This window comes from Solanum verrucosum, unplaced genomic scaffold (assembly GCF_900185275.1).
Source record: "Solanum verrucosum unplaced genomic scaffold, falcon-dt-bn FXZP01000186.1, whole genome shotgun sequence".
Taxonomy (NCBI): Eukaryota; Viridiplantae; Streptophyta; class Magnoliopsida; order Solanales; family Solanaceae; genus Solanum; species Solanum verrucosum.
The window spans coordinates 440,764-464,005 of record NW_026020262.1 but is presented as its reverse complement, the minus strand read 5'-3'; the positions used below and the strand labels follow the sequence as shown (position 1 = coordinate 464,005).

The following is a 23,242-nucleotide window of genomic DNA, read 5'->3' as shown; positions in this document are numbered from 1 at the left end:
TGGTAGATCTTCTAACTGGCACAACTTCATAAGATGAAACTGAAGGCATGGATTCAGTAGTATCAGAAGAGGCAGGAACAGAGATATCATTTACAAGGACCTCAGATGATGGAGAGGGAAGCTCAGATGAGCATGAAGCAGAGTCAGGACATGAGGAACTGAGCTCAACCACAGGAAATATAGGATTAGAGGAGGCATGCATGTCTCTGAATGGGAACATATGTTCCTGAAATACCACATGTCGGTTAATAAAGAAGATGTGATCATGAATGTCATAGAGAATGTAGCCCTTTTGAGTGGAAGAATAACCCATAAACACTACAGGAATAGCCCTGGATGAAAACTTGTCACTGATCTTGTGACTGGCAGCATAACACAAACAGCCAAACACTCTGAGATGTGACAAGGAAGGAGGATGCAAATATAACTTTTCATATGGAGTTTTGTGAGCAAGTACTTTAGAGGGAAGCCTGTTCAGAATGTAGACAGCAGTTGACACACATTCACCCTAATATTTAAGAGGAACCGAAGCCTGAAACCTTAAGGCCCTGGCCATGTTCAAAATGGTTCTATGTTTCCTCTCAGCAATACTATTTTGCTGAGGGGTATATACACATGAACTCTGATATGTAATGCCCATATCACTTAGTAAAGATTGTACCTCAGTGTTAAAGAACTCACCACCATTATCAGTTCTTAAAGTTTTCACACTGGTAGAGAACAAATTCTGCACATTCTTGAGAAAGTGTTTAAGTACAACCACAATTTCAGCTTTAGATGTGATCAAAAAAATCCATGTATTCCTACTATAACCATCCACAATTGTAACAAAAAACCTTTTCTTATTATGAGTGGGCACTCTATAAGGTCCCCAAAGATCACAATGCAATAGTTCACATACATGTTTGGACAGATGAGCACTATGAGTAAAGGGAAGCTTTGTATGTTTAGCTAGAGGGCATACAGTGCAATGAAAAGTATCCTTACTTCTTAACGAACTAATAGCATCATGCTTCTTGATAACATCAACAGGAGCATGACCTAACCTTTTGTGCCATACATCTATAGACTCAGAGTTTGTAACTAAGTTAACAGAACTAACAGAAGACTTGACAGTAGACTCAACAGAATGAACAGGACTGCTACTCCTATTGACCAGCTATTTTGGAGCTTGACTTGGTCCTTCATGTAGGATATAGAGTCCATGCTCTTCTTTACCAATCCCCTTCACCTGACCAGTGTAAAGGTCCTGAAATACACAAAAGTCAGGGAAGAAACCAACCATACATTGCAACTCTTTAGTGATCTTGGACACAGACAATAGATTAAAGTTGAAGTCAGGCAAGAATAAGACATTAGAAACAGGTTGGTTGTCAAGAACACAAGTGTTTCCAACATGTGACACAACTGCAACTTTACCATTGGGCAAGTGAACCTTATTTGCAGCATGAGCAGGAGATCCCTTAGCATTGTCTAAGCTGTCCAGGGTGGATGTAATATCATGTGTTGCTCCAGTGTCTATGATCCATTTTCTACCTTTATAAGTACAAGAGAAAGCTTTAAGAGAACTACCTGCATCAGCTGCAGAAGCTACATTAGCAGAAGGTTCCACTGCATTGTCACCACCAGGTTTAGACAACAGTTGTAATATCTGATGGTATTAATCCTGAGTGAAGAGAGCACCAGGATGTGAACCTACAGTTGTGCCTCCAGTGTTCTGATTATTAGTACCTCTAACCTCTTGCCCAAGGTCAACTTGATTAGCATACATAGGCTTTCTCTTTGACTGGAAATCAGCTGGATATCCAATAATTTTGTAGCACTGGTTCTTTGAGTGGCCTTTACACCCATAGTGTTCACATACAAGAAAATTCTTCCTAGCCTTGTTGCCATCTCCAAAGGTACCAGCTCCAAAAGTACTATTGTTGTTAGCATTATATCCCCCTCCTCCTCCAGAGCCAGTAGTAGTCCCTCCATTATAACCATTACTAGAAGAGGAACCAGCATAGGTACCAGGTCCTTTTGATGTACTAGCACCAGTACTGTAAGTGCTATTTTTTCTAGAGTACATAGCAGTGCCCTCTATTACCCCAGAACTGGCAGAATTCACCAACTTCCTTTGACTCTCTTGATCAATTAGAAGAGCATAGGCTTTGTTGAGTGTAGGAATAGGACTCATCATGAGGATCTGACTCCTAGGAGGAGAATAGGACTCATTTAACCCCATGAGAAACTATAACAATCTCTGATAATCACAATGCTCACCAAATTTATTTGACTCAGGACATGGACAACTGGGACAAGGCATGAGAGCATCATACTCATCCCAGAGTTCTCTTAGTCGTGAGTGATAATCGACAATAGACAGTGTACCCTGAACTAGAGTATGGATCTCTCTATGCAGTTGAAAAATTCTAGAACCATTCACTGTATCAAATCTTTCTCTTAGATCTAACCAAACCTTTCGTGCATCAGAAGCATACACAACAGAGCTAAGGAGCCCAGGTCGAACAGCATTCATTATCCAACTCAATACTACAGTGTTACACTTCTCCCACTGATCATGTAATACAGGCTCAAACATAGACTTAGGAAATCTGGCATCAACAAATCCTAGTTTGCTACGACCTACTAAGCCAATTCTAAAGGATCGACTCCATAGAGCATAATTCTCTGATCTGGTCAATTGTAAAGAGATGAGAGAACTACCTGGCGTTTCAGTATGTTGAAGAAACAAAGGATGATTATGATCAATCACTGGAAACAGAGTATGACTCGAAGTGCCATTACCAGTACTGTCAGTGTTTGCCGATGGAACTCCATCTACTGCCATTGCTACTTCCTTGAATTGGAGATGTCTCTTTTCGATTCACCTTTAGCAACTGATGAATCTGAACACCTCACAGAGCAAGAAACACCCCTAAGATCAGAGGCTTTGATACCATGTAAACTCCATGAAAGGAGAGTAATTACAGCAGCATTTCAGAGAGAAATTGAGAGAAGAGAAGAAAGCATGTATTGAATGAATTCATCTGTTACATTGAATGTAGACATAATGCTCTATATATAAGCAACAGTCTTAACTAACTCTTTTGCACCTAACTATATGACAGCTCACTGTTTCTAACAAACTCAGCCTATTAGCTAACTAATTAACCATACAGCTTTTAGCTAACTAACTAACCATACAACTTTTAGCTAACTAACTAACCATACAGCTTGTTAATCATTCTAACAAGGTTATGGAGGAGGACTTGTGCTCTAATTTTTGCTTAATCTCCTAAGAGGAAAGAAGTTGTAGATTTCTACGGTACAGTTGAGATTATGGAGGAGGACTTGTGCTTTAACTTTTCTCAATCTCCTAAACCCACCTGAGATGTAATTAGCTATAAAAGCCTCATTATTTACCCAAAAAAATATATTATAAAAGCTTCAAATTATTTTATGACATTTATCAATTATTAGTATATAAAAAATTTCACTTATAGAGTTTTTTTTTTTTTTTACCCTCCCTAGGAGCTTCCACCCCTTTTGCTCCATTGATGACTCGAACTCGCAACTTTTGGATTGGAAGTGAGGGGTGCTTACCATCCGAGCAACTTCCTCTCGTCTACTTATAGAGTTGTATATTGTAAAGAGAATCTTAAAGTATGTAGAACTTTTTAATTTCTCATATAAAAAATGTCAAAGATTATGTACCGTTTTGAAAATTAGAAAATAACATTTAGGAATAAGACTTATATCTTGAGGCATTAAATACATTTTTCCTCTATTTATTTATATTTTTAGGACAATTTTAGTTCTTATTAACTTTAAAATTATATGATAAAAAATCAAATAATATTATAAAGTAATATATTTGAGTTATAAAATTAAAATAAGTATAATTAAGTTCTTCAAAATGATTAATTTAATATTATTTAGCCCAATTAACAAAAGAAGAATATTGTTGTACAGAAACCCTCAAACATATAAAGCAAACATCAATAGTATAAGAGTTCTACAACAAAATCTTGATGAAAAACAAAAATCCAATCAACATATACATTTATCTTCGATTTTGATAAACACATAACTTCGTACTTCATGTCTCTAGAGGCTGATCCAAGATTCGGAGGTTGTGGGTGCCACGTGTTTAAATAGGATAAATGGGTCGGTTTCTCCGATATTTATAAATAACTTGATCAAATATGCATATTTAATAATTTGTCCTTTTAGATATTCTAATATTAAAAATACCTCAACAATTTAGTGTTTTTTTTGTAGTAATAAGAGATCGTATTCTCTAAACTTTGACAAAATTAGGGATTCTCCACCTTAAAATTTTGAACTTTTATAAATCATCTAATACCATTTCTTTATTAAATTCATGTTTCATTGTCTGAATGTGTTATTGCAGATATATAGTTGAGAAAAAATATTTAAAAATATAGCTTCAACCCAATTGTTTCACTTAGCACGACGTAAAAGATCCAAAGAACCTTTAAATTCAAAAAATTCTAATATGATAATATCCATCATTTTTCAAATTTTATTATTTATTTTTAATTTAAATAATATTTAAATATATTTTTATAAATATTTAAATGACATTCAAGATTTGGTACTCATTAATTAATATATAATACACACGAAAAATCAATATCATGAGATTAATACTTAGCGAAAGAGAAAGCTTTTCAAGAAATTAAGAATTAATTAAAGCAAAAAATAGTCAAATAAAATTAATAAATATAAATAATATAAATAAGGAAGAAGTAAAGGGGTGAAAAAAAATTAAGCCTTGCCATTGCCGCATATTACTAGGGAAAAAGCCAAAAGCCAAAAAAAGAGTTGAGTAGGGGTTTCAGACCTCGACAACCGTGTGGCAAATTCAATCTTTTGCCTGTCGCACCATCAACAATTTTGGTTAATGGGTGGAAAGCTTAATATATGATCAATCTGTTATACATATACATATATATATTTGTACAAGTAACATAAGATAATGTTTTAGCTCGACTAATTCATTTACCGAGCTTTTCAAGAACACATTTCTTATTAATTGTAATTAACAAACTATTATCGTCATTCACAAAAGTTCTCTAACATTGGTTTATATTTGAGCTTATCAACTATCTTTCAATCAACACATAAGGTTACTTATTTCTCTTGATGCATTCAATGTCTAGAAAATGTGGCAGCTCGTTGAAAAGAATGTATTTGTTTATTGAGAGTTGGATCGAGAAGTACTTATGGAGCAACCTCGTGAATTTGTCTCTAAGCAATTAATAAATCATGTCTGCCATTTGAAGAAAGCGCTCTATGGCCTCAACTAAGCACCAAGACCAGATGCGATAAACTTTCAACAACTTGTTGAAAGCTTAATTTATTTGACTATCACAAAGCCAGAAATTTCTTACTTGTTGGTGTCATTTCGCAACTTATCCATAATCCAACAACTTCTCATTTAGATGTCACAAAAAGGATTTTGTGCCATGTGAAGGGATCTCTTAGTCATGGACTTTAGTATAAAAGGTGTGATGATTTATTTTAGTGGATTTACTGGGCAGGTGATACAAAATGATCATCACTCGAGTTTAGGTTACTGTTTTTAGCACTGGTTCAGTAATAGATAAAATGTAATGTCTGTAATTTCTTGTAAGAATTTTAAAATAATGTTCATACACTGCAAAAGGATTGACATGTTGGGTGATACTTTTCACAATATACATTACAAGATTACTATTTCGGATGGCCTTTTTGGTGCAACGGACAGTTGGGTGTAATTACTGGAGGACAGCAATGCCTATGTGTTATACGTCATTTTACACTGGATTTTCACAGTTGTTTCTCAGAAATGGAAGTAGGATTAAGCTCTGAAGTTGAACACAAGCATCCTGATTGTTTTGAGGCGTGAACAACCCTTTTCTGCGATAGTATACATAGCTAGATGTTGGCCCTGTTCTTGAGTTTCTTTTTATTCGACAAGCATCTCAAGGTGTGTGGAGAAGCAAAGGGTTTTCCAGGTAAGAATAAGGCATTGAAGGTCTATTTAAGATCAGCTAAAAAGGGACGATGAGAAAGAACTGGATAAGAGTCTTATCATAATACTCTGCTCTTCTTTGTTGCCAAACATTTCGACGAGATGACAATTACCTTCTGCAGTCTTGAGCATGTTGTGCAGGCGATTGGTCAACATTGCCCTTGGAGTCTAGCTTCAATAGCTCGCTGTACCTAAATATACACTAAGAGGTAGCACTTTTGATAAGTATTTTAAAAGTGAAACACTTGATCTACTGGAGGCTTATGTACCAGATGTGCTGCTCGTTGCGGTGCAGACAAGGAATTAGAGAAATCTTTAGAGGTTGATCAACCTAAGTGTGGAGATTGCCTGAATATATAGCACGTGTTTTGGTCTTGTATATTATTTTGTGTGTCAATATTCGATAGTAACACAGTACGCAGATAATGGTGGCAATGGTAAGTCATCTTTCAGTGATGTTAGATTAGTGTTCAAGCGTGTTGGAAGAACTTGACTCGTTGCTTTTGCGTGCATCAATAAAGGATCCAGGTGCCTCAATTTACTCAATGAAAGAACAGATTGTTATTCCCCTATATGCATTGGAAAATCATATTAAAATACTCTGTGGCTATTTCATATTATTAAAAGATGTAGCACCTGAGATATTGGACCAAATTTGAAGCAACTGTAATGTAATACTTGTTGGGTTCTGAAGGGTGATTGGACTTCATGCGAAAGCTTACAATTTGCAAATCATATAGTTGATAAATCAGATAACAAAAACTTATACTAAAAATCAAAATAGTATTATATCAAAACTAATATAAAGAAAAATATTGAAACTGTTGAGAAAATAAATCTCTCCATAAACAAGACTCTTAAACGACTACATTGTGGATTCTATATTGTTATTGTGTTAGAAGAAACAAACTTATATTTATAGAGTCCTAAAATCTTCCTACTAGAAAAGGAGTCCTAAAAGGAGAGAATAAACCAAATATAAAATAATATTATATTTTCCTTTCAAGAAAAGTAAAAACATTTATGGTAATGTTTTGTTTTTTCTTTAAGGAAAAATAAATCTTAAATTATGGTAAGAAAATCATGGCAAAACCCTAACAATACTCTTTCAATTGATGTGGTAATCCAAAGTATGTAGCTAACTTCCAATATACTCTAAATTTACATGGCATAATAAGGAAAAAAGAACAGATTGTGTATGCGAGATCACGCCGTTAAGAAAAGCCTAAAACTTGCAAAAATAATAAATCACAGATTCAATTTAATTAGAGCTAGTAAATTTCTCTAACTTGTCATTGCAAACTGAATATCTAGTACAAATGAACAAATAAAAATTGCCACAAGCTAAAAAAGGGACAAAGATTAGATATGCCATGCCATAAATCTCTTCAACTGAACCTTTTCGTTGCTCCATCTGATGTCGACACTAAACTGCAACTCTTTAAGCCTACCCAAATATGCAGGTTCTCTACAAATATGAATGGATTTTGGTATTTCATCTCGCTTTTGATCTCTATGGATAACATATGGGATGTAACAAGATTACCAAGTAAAGCACCTCCCCTGATCATCAACATCTTCTACTAGAAATAATTTGATGCTTGAGCTTTGAAAATCCACAAATCACATCTGCATAGATAATTCATATTTGGACAGCAACTGAGTATCAACTTGACCAAATTTCTGCAGCCCCATCAACTTAAGAGTACATTAGATATAAACTTAGGCTTCACACATTAAACATGTACAGACATATGCATAAATAATCTACTGAACAATCAATATGTAAATTATAAATAAATTACCATTAAAATACCCAAAATAGCAAGTCATAAATTTAAACACCGACATCAAACTAAAGTATGGAAAACAAGTCTAGACAATCATTACAAATACAAATTCATAGAAAGCTAAAGTAGTCCACAAAAAAAAACATTAAGCAGTTGATTGGAGATTTGTGTTGTTATCGGTTGATGATCCCCTTATATCCAGTGGTGAAACAATGTCATTCTCCGCATCAGCAGGCTGAAATAATAAAGTTCAATGTTATTAAACTGGTCAGAATTGACTGTAATAGAAGAAGTACAAACAATGTTTACTTCTTACTTCTGGTTGAGGAGAAAGCAGAGTAGCAAATTCTTCAAGAACTCCATCATCCTCTGATATTATGCAATCATTTAGTGCAGTCAAGGTTCCTTCTAACATTTTTTGTATCCTCAGAGTTTCCTTCTTTCTTTCTTCTACAAAGCTTATGTCAAATTATTAATTACAACTTAAAATTTTCATCTTTATTTAACTATGATGAACTATAATGTATTAACATAATCAGAATCTTACCATCGTTGATGGTTTCAGACGGTAAACAACAAAACTTGCCCATTAATCTTTACTTATACTAGATGGCACATTACTTAGAATATCATTTTTTCTTTTGGCTGGATCAAAATATTCATTCCACAACCTCTGCCTATGTGTAGCCCACCCCTTTGAAATACTAGCATTGCAATATCTGTATACATTGGACTCGCTTACCTCAAAAAGAAATCGGGGCTTGAAAAAAAATAGAAGTTAGTTTTCTCACCTCTACTAAAATCATAGTGAAATAACTAAATATGTATCTAAGAACACTTGTACCTTCAATATTTTTTCAAAGCAGTCTTCAATGTACTTCTTAGGCATGCCTAGTGGTTCTGACCACCTCTCAAAACAAATCGGAAACAAATTACAATCAGTTGCCAATGATCCACAATATCCAAGAAGCAATCCTTGTGCTTGACCATATGCTGCGTTATTGTCATCAAAGTTCACAATAATGCGCTCTCCGACAGCTGGGTTATTAACCTCATTGGCGTTGACCCAAATTTGCTTGATAGCCTTTTCTGAGTCCTTAACAAGAAAACTAGTTACTCAAGCAAAAAGGAAAAAACCTAAGATACGCATAAGTTGAAGTAAAATTTTATATAAAGCATACTTATTGTGTCTACGTTCCAATATTTTGAATATATAAGGTGGTTCATAAATGGTACACTTGAATTAGAAGGCAGAATGGGATCTTGTTCTTATTGCAGTGGAAGTGGAGCTTGTTCTTGTTGCTGTGGAATTGAAGCTTGTTCTTCTTGCAGGAGAATTGGAGCTTGTTTTTGATGTGAAACTTCATGAGCTTGCAAGGGAATTGTTGAAGCATCTGGGAGGGCTTGTGCCGCTGGTGCAGTTGATGATGAAGCATGTCCATTAGCAAGCTTCAGCGGATTCTTGATACGATTCACCTTTGGCGTGGCTGCATATTCATAAGAAAAAAAAGAGGGAATCAAACATGAAGGAATATGAGATGATACAGTAATAAACAAGTAGTTGGCAGAGAGGATGTACTCGGATGCACAGAGAATTGAAAACAAAACAGAAACTTAGAAGAATTTAAGTACAAAAAAAATCTAACATTATGTTGATCGATAATCTGAATTCCATCTCTCCCAAAGGAACTGCCATGGAATTTATAGCTCTGAAAAGGGAAGTTTATCACCAAGAAAATGGGAGAACGGGGGAAACTGGAAACATGGAGGGGAAGGTGGGAATATAGCGCTGAAGGTGGGAATATGGAGGGAATAAAGCAGCAGACATGATTTACTAGGTTAAAACGGAGGGAAATAAAAATTAATATGGAAGTTTTCTTACTTTTCCCTCCCTTTAATTTTTACAATTACTATTATTTAAATAGAAAAAAATAGAAAATAAAAATAATTTGTTTGGCAAGACATACTAAAGTACAATTTATTTATCTACTAAAGAAGTATAATAAAGAGAGTATGGACAAAATAAATTCAAAATAACGACAACTTGAAGTATAGATAAAGTTATGAAACAATTACAAAATTCATCTTACATTCAGAATGGTTAATATTTTAAGATTAGATAACTATAGAAAAAATTATCATTATCAAATTATATATTTGAACTACGTATTCTTAAAGTTTTTTTGGTGTTTGGTCGGAGCTTTTCTATAGGCGGGGCAATATCAAAATAATGTGAGGCTCACACATAGAGCTTAGTTTTGTGAGGTATATGCCCTAAGCGTCCGATTATGCACCCTAAATACGCTTAATACTGCCTCAGTGCGTTAAACTTGACACATTTTGTAAGACAGACACTTGAACTTAATTGGTAGAAGTGCATCTTTATAACAATCATGTATATAAGATCATGTGAGTGAAATACTGTAATGACCCTCCTGGTCATTTCTTTGTTTTTCCTATTGTGTGTCATTTAGAGCGTTCCTGTAGCGACCCCAAGTTATTTACGACTTGTTGGGATTGACAGTTCGGTCACTTGGTCGTGCATTTGGTTTTTATGCGAGTTTTAGTGTTTTGGAGCTTATGAACCTTGAACGATATTTTCGATCAAAAGTTTAAGAAGATGACATCTGAATCAAGTTCTGACGATTCCATCAGCTCCGGAAGGGTCATTTTAAGCTAGTAGCATGGTCGACATGACTCCCGAGGTTTTCAGTGTGAGTTGGTTCGATTAGGAGTTTTAACTTTAAAGTTTAAGTCTAAGTTTGACTTTAGTCAACATTCTAAGCAAACGAGCTCGGATGAGAATTAGGTCAGCACGGTTAGCTCCTGAATGTCGAGTTTGGTCTAGGCTGACCCTTCGTTCGTGTCCCGAAGATTTCAAGATTTTTTCGAGCACCTTTGTGGTTTTGACTTAAAATGGCGGTTGGGTCCGAGACCTACTTTTTATCGAGATGAACTCGTATGGAAGTTTCGACTGCGCCATTGAGTTTGGAATATCGAATTTGGTATGGTTGCATATCTCGTTTGCGTGCACGGGATTCCGAACGAGTTCGGAGCACCCCGTCGGAGTTTTTAAGTTTTTGGGAAAATGTTGAAAATCTGGTGTATATAATGCAGAAAAACCAGCATTTTTCCCAAAAACTTAAAAACTCTGACGTGGTGCTCCAAACTCGTTTGGAACCCCGTGCATACAAACAAGGGATGCAACCACACCAAATTTGATATTCCAAACTCAATGGGGCAGTCGAAACTTCCATACGAGGTCATCTTAATAAAAAGTGGGTCCCGGACCCAACGCCATTTTAATTCAAAACCACAAAGGTGCACGGAAAAATCTTGAAATTCTCGAGACACTAACGAATGGTCAATCTAGACCAAAAAAGACATTCCGGAGCTAACCGCACTGACCGAATTTTCATCCGAGCGCGTTTGCCCAGAATGTTGATTAAAGTCAAACTTAGGCTTAAACTTTAAAGTTAAAACGCCTAATCGCACCAACTCATACTGAAAACCTCGGGAGTCATGCCAGCCATGCTACTAGACTAAAATGACCCTTCCGTAGCTGATGGAATCGTCAGAATTGGATTCAGATGTCATCTTCTTAAACTTTTGATCGAAAATGATCGTTCAAGATTCATAAGCTCTAAAACACTAAAACTCGTATAAAAACCAAATAACATTTTTGTGGACCATGTATTTGGATTATGAAATAAAATGAATATATATGTATTTTAACTTGTGAAACCCTTTCACAAAATTGATTGAGTGCTTAGTGGTAAGAAAAGGGGTGTGGTAGTGCTTTCCGCGCTAGTTTTGTGGGTTCGAACCCCATTATCAACAAAAAAATCTCATTTTTTTAAAAAGGAAGTGTGATAAACTTGACACATTTTGTAACATACTTCCTCTACATTAAACTTGACACATTTGTAAGATACTGCCTCTGCGCGTTAAACTTGACATATTTTGTAAGACAGACACTTGAATTTAATTGGTAGAAGTGCATCTTTATAACAATCATGTATATAAGATCACATAAGTGAAATGTTGTTATGACCCTCCTGGTCATTTCTTTGGTTTGCCTGTTGTGTGTCATTTAGAGAATTTCTGTAGCGATCCTAAGTCATTTACGACTTGTTGGGACTGATAGTTCGGTCACTTGGTTGTTCGTTTGGTTTTTATGCGAGTTTTAGTGTTTTGGAGCTTATGAACCTTGAACGATATTTTCGATCAAAATTTCAAGAAGATGACATCTTAATCAAGTTCTGACGATTCCATCAGCTCCGAAAAGGTCATTTTAGGCAGGTAACATGGCCAGCATGACTCTCAAGGTTTTCAGTGTGAGTTGGTGCAATTAAGCGTTTTAACTTTAAAGTTTAAGCCTAAGTTTGACTTTAGTCAACATTCTACGCAAACGCGCTCAGATGAGAATTCGGTCAGCGCGGTTAGCTCCGGAATGTCGAGTTTGGTCTAGATTGACCCTTCGTTCGTGTATCGAGGATTTCGAGATTTTTCCGATCCCCTTTGTGGTTTTGACTTAAAATGGCGGTTGGGTGTGGGACCCACTTTTTATCGAGATGACCTCGTATGGAAGTTTCAACTACGCTATTGAATTTGGAATGCTTATTTTTCTGATAAAAAAGTGGGTCCCACACCCAACCGCCAATTTAAGTCAAAAGCACAAAGGGGATCGAAAAAATCTCAAAATTCTCGGGACACGAACGAAGGGTCAATCTAGACTAAACTTGACCTTTCTGGAGCTAACCGCGCTGACCGAATTTTCATCCGAGTGCGTTTGCTGAGAATGTTGACTAAAGTCAAACTTAGGCTTAAACTTTAAAATTAAAACGCCTAATCGCACCAACTCATACTGTAAACCTCGAGAATCATGCCGACCATGCTACTAGCCTAAATGAACCTTTCGGAGCTGAAGGAATCGTCAGAATTGGATACAGATGTCATCTTCTTGAAATTTTGATCGAGAATGATCGTTAAGGTTAATAAGCTCCAAAACACTAAAACTTGCATAAAAACCAAATAACTTTTCCGTGGACCTTGTATTTGTATTAAGAATTAAATGAATACATATATATGTATTTTAACTTGTGAATCCCTTCAACAAAATTGATTGAGTGCTTAGTTGCTTAGAGTCTTATCACAATATTCTACTCTTCTCCGTTGCCAAATATTCTGACGAGATGACAATTAACTTCTGCACTCTTGTGCATGTTGTCCAGACGATTGGTCGACATAGCCCTTGGAGTCCTGCTTCAACCTAAATGTGGAGATTTCCAGAATATATAGCACATGTTTTGGTCGTGTATCATCTTATCGTGTCAATGTTCTAGCAGTAACACAATATGCAGATAAGGGTAGCAATGGTAAATCATCTTTCAGTCATGTTGGATGAACTTGACTCGTTGCTTTTGCGTGCATCAATAAAGGATCCAAGGGCCTCAATTTACTCAATGAAGGCACACATTGTTACTCCCCTAAATGCATTGGACAATCTTCTTAAAATTGGCCCAACTGATGTGTTTAAGAAGGGATAATTTCTGTCTGGTTCATTTTTCTTTTTCTAATAATAAAGATATAACACCTGAGAGATTGGACCTGATCTGAAGCAACTGGAATCTATACTATAAATATGAAACATATCCCTTGAGCAAGTCTCTTTGTTTCATCCTTTTAAAGTTTTGTATTGCTCATGAGTTGATGGACAGAGGGAAGCTATTACTCTTTTAATTGATGCAGATAATCCAAAGTATGTAGCTTTTCGATTAAGTTCTATTTTATTTCTATTTAAAAACTTCCACTAAACTCTAAATTTACATGGCATAATAAGGAAAAAAGAAGAGATTGTGTATGCAAGATCAAGTTGTTCAAGAGAACTTAAACACTTGCAAAAATAATAAACCACAGATTCAATTAATTAGAGATAGTAAATTTCTCTAACTTGTCATGGCAAACTGAATATCTTAGTACAAATGAACAAACAAAAATTGCAACAAGCTAGAACAGGGACAAGGATAAGCCATGCCATAAATCACTTCAACTGAACCTCTCCGTTGCTCCATCTAATGTCAATACTGAACTGCAATTCTTTAAGGCTACACAAATGTGCAGGTTCTCTACAAATATGAATAGATTTCGATATTTCATCTTGCTTTTGATCTATATGGACAACATCTGGGGTGTAACAAGATTACCAAGGAAAGCACCTCCTACGATCATCAACATCTGCTATTAGAAATAATGAGCTGCTTGAGCTTTGAAAATCCACAAATCACATCTGCATAGAGAATTCAGATTTGGACAGCAATAGAGTATCAACTTGAGCAAATTGCCGCAGCCCCATCAACTAAAGAGCACATCAGATATCAACTTAGGCTTCATACGTTAAATCATAAATAAATTACTATTAAAATACCCAAAATAGCAGGTCATAAATTTAAGTACAAATGTCAAACTAAAGTAGGGAAAACTACAATCATTAAAAATTCAGATTGGTAAAAAGCTATAAATAAATTACTATTAAAATACCCAAAATAGCAAGTCATAAATTTAAGTACAAATGTCAAACTAAAGTATGGAAAACAAGTCTAGGCAATCATTAAAAATTCAAATTGGTAAAAAGCTAAAGTAGTCCACAAATAAAATATTAAGCAGTTGATTGCTAATTTGTGTTGTTATCGACCGATGATCCCCGAATATCCACCGGTGAAACAGGGTCATTCTCCGAATCAACAGGCTAAAATAATGAAGTACAATATTATTAAACTAATCAAAATTGACTGTAATAGAAGAAGTACAAACAATATTTACATTTTACTTCTGGCTGAGGAGAAAACAGAGTAGAAAATTGTTCAGGAACTCCACCATCCTTTGATATCATGTAATCCTTCAACGCAGTCAAGGTTCCTGCTAATTGGGACTCCAAACGCACGACCTTTTGATGCAAATAGGTAGAATTTGTGGACGATGCACCGTAGCTAGACGAAGAAATGCTTGGTTCACTAAGTCGTCATTTGGTATTCAAGAATGTGTTTAAAGGAGATGCTCCCATACCCATACATCTTGCTCTCCCAAAGTGCTCTGCCTCTAGCATCTTCCCAATAGTATCATTTGGGGAAACTTTAGTCTCATTGGTGTCACCTTGAGTCATATTTAGTTCAATTTGTTCCTACGAGCATATAGATATCAATATTAAGAATTGAGATGCAGATTATGAGACAGTAAAAATGAAGTTAATGTATAAAAAAATGCACCATTGTTGTACTTACCCCTATAGTTCGTGCTTCATCATTCACAAATGATCCATTCCTTCTCTTATGAGTTTCAATAAACATTTTTGCCCGACTGGGAGTTTTTCCAGTTTCCAGAAACTAAGAAAGAAAAGTTATAAAAAAAAGTTATCCTAAAACTGTTTAACTAAAGAAAAAGCAAAATTATTAAGTTATTGCGCATACCAGTTCATGTCGTCTTCTCGAGTTAGCTTTTGAACCACCAGTATGTGGCATTTTTTGCATCTTCTGAATTTCCTTATTTCTTCTAGAAATCTCCTATCAACAAAATAAGTACAACTTAAATTTTTTAACTTTATTTAACTATAATGAAATGAAACTTATTAACATAATCTGAATCTTACCATTGTTGATGGTTTCATACGATAAGGAACAAAACTAGCCCATTGATCTTTTTTATACCAGATGGTACATTACATAGAATCTCATTTTTGCTTTTGGCTGGGTCAAAATATTAATTCCACAACCTTTGTCTATGTGTAGTCCACTTCTTTGAAATACTAGCATTTATGCAATGGACTCTCTTACCTCAAAAAGAAACTGAGGCTTAAAAAAATAAAAGTTAGTTTTCTCACGTCTACTATAATCATGGTGAAATAAGTAAATATATATCTAAAAACACTTGTACCTTCAATATTGTTTCAAAGCAGTCTTCCATGTACTTCTTAGGCATGCCTAATGGTCCTGACCACCTCTCAAAACTAATCAGAAACAAATTACAATCAATTGCCAAAGATCCACAATATCCAGCGAGCAATCCTTGTGATTTACCATATGCTGTGTTATAGTCATCAAATTTCACAATAATGCGCTCTCCAACAGTTAGGTTATTAACCTCATTGGCCTTCACATGAATTTGCTTGATAGCGTTTTCTGTGTCTTTAACAAGAAAACAAGTTACTCAACCAAAAAGGAAAACAACTAAGATACCATAGCTTGAAGTAAAAATTCTATAAAGCATACCTCTTGCGTCTACATTCCAATATTTTGAATATATACATTGGTTCATAAGGGGTACACTTGAATTAGAAGGCAGAACGTGAACTTGTTCTTGTTGCGGTAGAATTGGAGCTTGTTCTTGTTGCAGTGGAATTAAAGCTTGTTCTTCTTGTAGGAGAATTGGAGCTTGTTCTTCATGAGCTTGCGAGGGAATTGTTGAAGCATCTGGGAGGGTTTGTGCCGCTGGAGTAGTTGATGATGAAGCACGTCCATTAGCAACCTTTAGTGGATTCTTGAAACGTTTTACCTTTGGCATGGCTGCATATTCATGTAGAAAAAAGTGAGGTGAATCAAATATGAAGGAATATGATGAGATGATACAGTAATAACCAAGTAGTTGGCAGAGAGAATGTACTATAATGCATAGAGAATTGAAAACTACTGTATGTCTCAATACTGATAACTATGTCTCATTACTGATAAAGCTTAACAATGAATGAAATAAAATACACATTTACATCCAAATTATAAAGCACAAACGTTTGTCCAACAATCATATCGATGAGGATAAAACAGAAACTTAGAAGAATTTGAGTACAACAAAAAATCTTACCTTATGTTGATCGATAATCTGAATTCCATCTCTCCCAAACGAACTATTTGGGAATTTATAGCTCTGGAAAGGGAAGTTTTCACCAAGAAAAGGGGAGAACAGGGGAAAGTGGAAACATGGAGGGGAAGGTGGGAATATGGCGCTGAAGGTGGGAATATGGAGGGAATAAAACCGCAGATATGATTTACTAGATTAAAAGGGAGGGAAATAAAAAATAATATGGATGTTTTCTTACTTTTTCCTCTCTTTTATTTTTACTATTATTTAAATAGAAAAATAGAAATAATTTGTTTGGTAAGACATACTTAAATACAATTTATTTACCCTTAATGCGTAAAAGGCGTTGTGACTTCAAGTGTTCAATGTAAGAAGCTGATTCTGAGCAATCACAAGCTGGTAAGGGCACTGATACATCAACTTCATCCCATAGATCCTTCATCCTCAAATAGTATGTAGTCACTGTGTTTGTTCCTTGTCTTAAGGTCACAATTTCTGTCCAGAGATTGTAGATTATGGTTAAATTTGTTCTATCAAATATCTCTGTGAAGTGTAGCCAGATCGTCTTAGCACTTGTTGCGTACATAGTTACTGGTATCTATTCGTTTGCAACTGTGCTTCCAATCTATGAAAGCACTATCGCGTTGCATTTTTCCCACTGTTCTGCTAAATCTCCCTTGTAATTAATTGTGATGCAGGTTCCTTCAACAAAATCTAGTTTACCTTTCGGGATAATTTCATCGATCTACTCCATAGGTCATAGTTTTCTGGCCCTGTGAGTTTGATTGGTACTAAAACAGTGCCTGGAGCATCAGAAGGTTGTAGATAAAGTACTCGATGATTATGATGAAGATGTGTTACCTCATTTATCGTTATAAACCATCGTCATACTCAAAATAAATTATCGAGATCGTTTCATTCTTTTGTAGTACAAAACCTGCACAAAAATATTGCCACAACAAGAATGATTTTCTGGAGGTTGAAACAAACGCCACAAATTGAATGTATAGCAGGGGTCTTTTACAACCTCCACACTTAAGATGCCACAAAAGGAATTATTTTGTGGGGATTGACACAAACACCACAAATTGAATGTGTAGTGGGGGTTTCGTTCAATAGTTGTGTTTGAATTTAATGGGATTATAGTTGCAAATACAATTTTATCTTTCATGTTTTTATCTTGCTCGAGAGAGAGGTTTTAAAACCAAAACTACTGAATCGATAGGCTATAGTTAGTGGGTCATCGTGGGTTCAGCTCGAGAGAGTGAATCCTAGACCTACTTCCACACATTCAGCTTGAGAGAGTAAATGGGCTAAGGCTAAGGCTGTGCTTAATTGCTGAAAATCGGTGTTTGAGAGAAACCGATTTGATTCGGGGTAAATTGTTCGAGAGAAATTTTAGCCCCACTAAAGTCTAGCATAGTTACAAATTTACAGCGATTTACTATCAATAGCATTTACCCGGTTGTTTATTCTAGCCCATATTCCTATCACATCCCAAGAATCCCATCTCCTTACTTGTATTTCTATATTTTTGCTATTTTTATTTCTATCTTTTTGCTATTATTCGAATACAAACTCCTCCATTGTTAATCGACATTCGTGTCACCCCCTTTGATTTAGAATGTTTTTATTCATTAATGTCTCTTAGCGATGATTGATTAGAACATAGTTTTACTTTTCTATTAATTCTCGAAACCACTCCCTGTGGGAACGATCCCAACCCTTGGTTGGGTTATATTACTACTCGCGATCGTTGGCACTTGAACTGGAAGTAGTATCCTGATACGTGAAGTCACTCGAGAGAGAGGTTTTAAAACCAAAACTACTGAATCGATAGCCTGTGGTTATTGGGTTGTTGTGGGTTCAGCTCGAGAGAGTGAATCCTAAACCCTCTCCCACACATTTAGCTCGAGAGAGTGAATGGGCTAAGGCGAAGGTTGTGCTTAATTGTTGTTTATCGGTGTTCGAGAGAAATCAATTTGATTCGGGGTAAATTGTTCAAGAGAAAATTTACCCCCACTAAAGTCTAGCTTAGTTACAAATTTACAGCGATTTAGTATGAATAGCATTTACCCGGTTGTTTATTTTAGCCCATATTCCTATCACATCCCAAGAATCCCATCTCCATATTCGTATCTTAATACTATTTGCTATTTTTAGTTGTTAATTTGACTACAAACTCCCCTTCATAATTGACACTTGTGTCACCCTTTGATTTAGTATGCTTTTATTCGTTAAAGTCTTTAATTATAATTGATTAGAACATAATTTTACTTTTCTACTTGATTCTCGACTACTAATTGTTCCGTTGGGACTCGACCCCAACTCACTAGTTGGGTTAATTACTATTGAACGACCGTTGATGTTTAGAATTGGATGAAACATCATTGAGTACATCAACCATCACATTCATATCTATTTTGTGCATATTATCCCATACTTAGTATATTTCATGTACTAATGCATATTTGGGCCTATATTGCATCATAAATGTAGGGTCTAACATTCTTACCTCACATATTTGTGGCTAGACATCTATTGGGTGCTTAAAGTAATTGGTGAGTCCTCCGAGACACTTTATAATTTCCATTTTCAAACGTTGTATATGATGTATGAGTTACGTCTCAATCACTTTCTTTATGATGTATTAGATGAAATATTGAGACAAATTATTAGAGTTTCATTTTGTTAAACTCTTTGATATATGAAATACTATCTTTAAAAGTCTTTATTTCTATTAACTTGTATGATGTATGCTAATTATCTTGTGTAGGGTCTCTTGCGGTTCTATACGACATGTTATGCCCAGGGTATACTTTTGATCGTGACAAAAACTCACATCTACAGGATGTTTGAGAAAAATAAAGATCAGTTATCACGATCTGTTGGTCATTCGGTTCAAATATGATGCAAAAGTAATTGAGAAATCACCTGGTTTATATGATGAAGAAATAAAATATTTTCAAGAATTCTCTCATGTTGCTTGTTCTCATGATAAAATGATCATTGTATCCTTATACCAACTAAGGTTGGGATTGTATTTCATGATTTTTGAAAACATATAAAAGGTGAATATGGGCCTGTTCACCTACCATGTGGACCGTTTGTCACTATATGATAGTTGCATCTATGAGATGGTTACATGTGCTTTGTTGTCAACTTACAAATTGGTTTTTGTAAGATTATTTTCTCGAATTTTTAAATTAAGTGCACAATTCCAAACTATGAGATTATATTGATAATGCTGGTTGGTTTAGCAGAAACTGTATGCCTCCAATTATAGCTAAATCATGGGTATGAGAACAAAACTCGCAAATAAAATGTGGTGTGAGATGAATTTATTTAACATGTAGCAACATATGTCAATTTAACAAGGTTCACCTCTCATAATTGATTCATGGTCAGGAACCAAATAATTTCCAGTTAATGTTCTAATGTGCAATGTCTGATTTAATTGTTCCACCACACACAAAGATGGATCCCAAAATGAGGTTGGGGTGAATTTATATTTTCTAACATTAGGGGGAGAGATAATTGACAATTGAAAATTATGAGATGAAATATCTAGATCCTTATTAAAAAAGTGAGCTTGAAGTTCAAGGAATAATTCATTTGCATAATGTTGCAAATTAATTGTCATATGAATTTGCTAACCCTATGTTACAATTCAGCTTCAAATGTTTTAATGAGAAGTCCTTGAAGGACATAGTCTATGGTACGCCTGAATCGTTATAGACCGATCGATTCCAAATGAAAAACTCCTTGAGGAAGGAGAGGAGCAAATGAACAAATGGTCATGATAATGAGGCAAGTGCTTTAAAAGGAGCACGATGACATAACACTTCATAAAATCTTGGTAAAGATTGAGGTGCCTAAAATGATAAAAAAAAAATAGAGATATCTTGATAAGTTATGTCTTTTTGGAATCGAGTCGAATGACCATAGATGATATCTTTGATATGAAGTAGCGCTCAATGCTACAGATGATGACGAAGATCTTGAATTTAAATCTTTCATAAAGTGTACACAGATAAATGATTAGCCAAATGAAATTCACAATTCAAGTATATTATGTTTCACTTATAAAAGTGAGTTTTTTGGACTTATAGTCCATGAATATAAGGTCAGTGGGATACAAATAAATCATTGTGTAAAATTATAATCGTAAGAAATAAAGTATGCCTTATGCTCCGGGGCATAAAGGATTTTTGCGAAAATTCTGACATTATTAAATGAAGATATATTCTCTAGCGGGGGATGTAGTGAGACTTGTATTAGTCTGTCAATAGATGAAATACTTAATTATGTGTAATGAATGATTGTCATATCTAACTAGACGATAAATGTTATAAGAAAATCCTTGAAGGATTTAAAAATTCTTAAAACAATTCCATTGAGTACCCCAATGATTGTGAGATGATTAATATAAAGAAAAATCAAATTTGATCTCTTTGAAGAAGGATAATACAACCACCATGTATTAAGATAATTTTACATGTATAGCTCACTTGAAGGAAGGATATATCAAAGGAGACTAAACCAAGTACATTTCACAAAGTTCTTCTTCATACATGATCTTCAACAAAATGGCGAGATAAAAGTTCAACATGTCTTTTTAAGTGATGATCTTGTAGACTTGTTCATTTAAGGAATTGCCATATATCTTGTGTATATTGTTTTTAGTATATTTGTTATATTTCATAATAATTATATTATTATTGTGATATTTCATTGTTCCCCAACAATCTATATAACAATGAGAACTACCTTTTTATATTGTATTTCTTATAAACTTTATTCAGTTGATCAAAGAATTATAGCCATAATATTAAAAGGTTAGTAACACATTGTAATTTGGAAAAGGATAGTTTTTTTTTTTATTATTGTAAGATAAAAAATAACAGAGTGACATACTATTAGATTTCTTAAAAATTGAACCAAATCCATAGATATAAATTATATTTTGTTTTACAATTTTTAAACGGACTAAATTAGTTATTTTTTTTTGTTTCAACCAACAACTGACCCATAAACATCAATATCAAAGGGTAAAACATTTGCTTTTACTAAAAAAAACATATGGAACGAGATGCTCTAGACGAAAAAAAAAAAAGAGTTCTTAAATCCTCACAATGGAAAAGCTGTTCTGGGATCTAATTTATCAGGTTGAAGTTGATGATGATACCTTCTCTAGAACTTTTCAACCTGTGCACGAACCTCGCTTCCTCTTGGAATGGAAATCAAGCTTTCCTTGTAAACTATAACTCTCAAAGTGCCAGGAAAACCGTGTAAATTTAATTCCTTGACTTCATTAGAGTTGAGATTATATGACATCAAACTTCCACTTTTACTTTGAAACAGCAATAAGTAATCATTCCAAATTGATAATGGGGATTCAATAGGAAGACCTGCAACTGTGTATTCCTTACTCCAAGATTCACATACACCATAATCATTCATTATCCAAATGTCAATCAAATCTTTTGTTTGGTCAACTACGGGCTGTTGATAGCGGTAACAAATCAATGTTAAAAACTCGTTTAAGATGACTAGACTATAAGTTGGCCCACCAATGAAATAACAAGTCTGGGGCATTTTCATAGTTTGAAAAATCTCTTTGCTCATGTCAAAAGAAAGAATTACCAGTGGGTCTACCTCTGGGATTGCAATCCAATGACAAGATCCCCTGAAATAAATTTGAGAACATGGCAACCAAAACAAGCTGGGCAACTGTTGATTCACATGATCCAGTTCTCTCCAACAATCATTTTCCAATTCATAAACCTCAACCTTTTTCGTTATCTCTTCAGGATATCCACTAGGACCTTCAAAATAAACATGTAAAATTGTAACAATCTTGTAATCTTTTGCAATGGAGTCGAAGCCAAACCCAACACTTTCAATGGATCGATAGAATCCTCGTGGACAATTAAAAGGGCTAGGTGGGAGAAGCCTATAATTTTGTGTAGACGGATTAACTAATATGGTGCTAGAGAAATTCATCAAAGCAATCAAACCATGGCAAGGACCCATGAGTTGATCATAATCACTACTATAATTAGAGTTTAGGTAAGTCGCATCTAGATCTGGAAAAATGGGGTTGAACTGATTACAATCATCACTTGAAAGAAAAGACAAGATAGTTTTATATTGATTGGTGTCTTGTTTGATGGACCTTTTGAAGAGTATTAATTCATCTGTAGCAGTTGTTAAGCGGTTGTGATGCTGGTTGATAAAAGTGGATGATTGTATGATAGCCTTGCAATTTTGGGAGATGCATTTGAATCGCACAAGAGATTTCACTGGAAATTTCAAAATTATAGCAACAATCACATCTTTGGGCACTTTCTTCATAATTCCATCCACCATCTTAGATTCGTTATACTCAAATATGAATTTTACATCAGAAAATGGTCTTTAGGTGAGAAATAACAGCTTTAACACCTCACTTTTAGGATATACTCTGAACATTTCTATTGGACGCATAAGCTTATTCTGTACCGTTAAGACCCACAACTAACATCGTACATGCATTTTGTATTTCATATATGGAATAAAACTAGGGGGTGTCAAA

At 34.8% G+C, this 23,242-nt stretch overlaps 1 protein-coding gene across 1 annotated transcript; it reads right to left on the bottom strand.

Moving 5' to 3' along the window:
- Window positions 1–21,858: 21,858 nt before the first annotated feature.
- On the bottom strand, window positions 21,859–23,037 carry LOC125833497 (F-box protein CPR1-like). The gene has a single exon (XM_049512658.1). The coding sequence runs from the start codon at window positions 23,035–23,037 to the stop codon at window positions 21,859–21,861; it is 1,179 nt and encodes a 392-aa protein (XP_049368615.1).
- Between the last annotated feature and the right edge of the window lie 205 nt (window positions 23,038–23,242).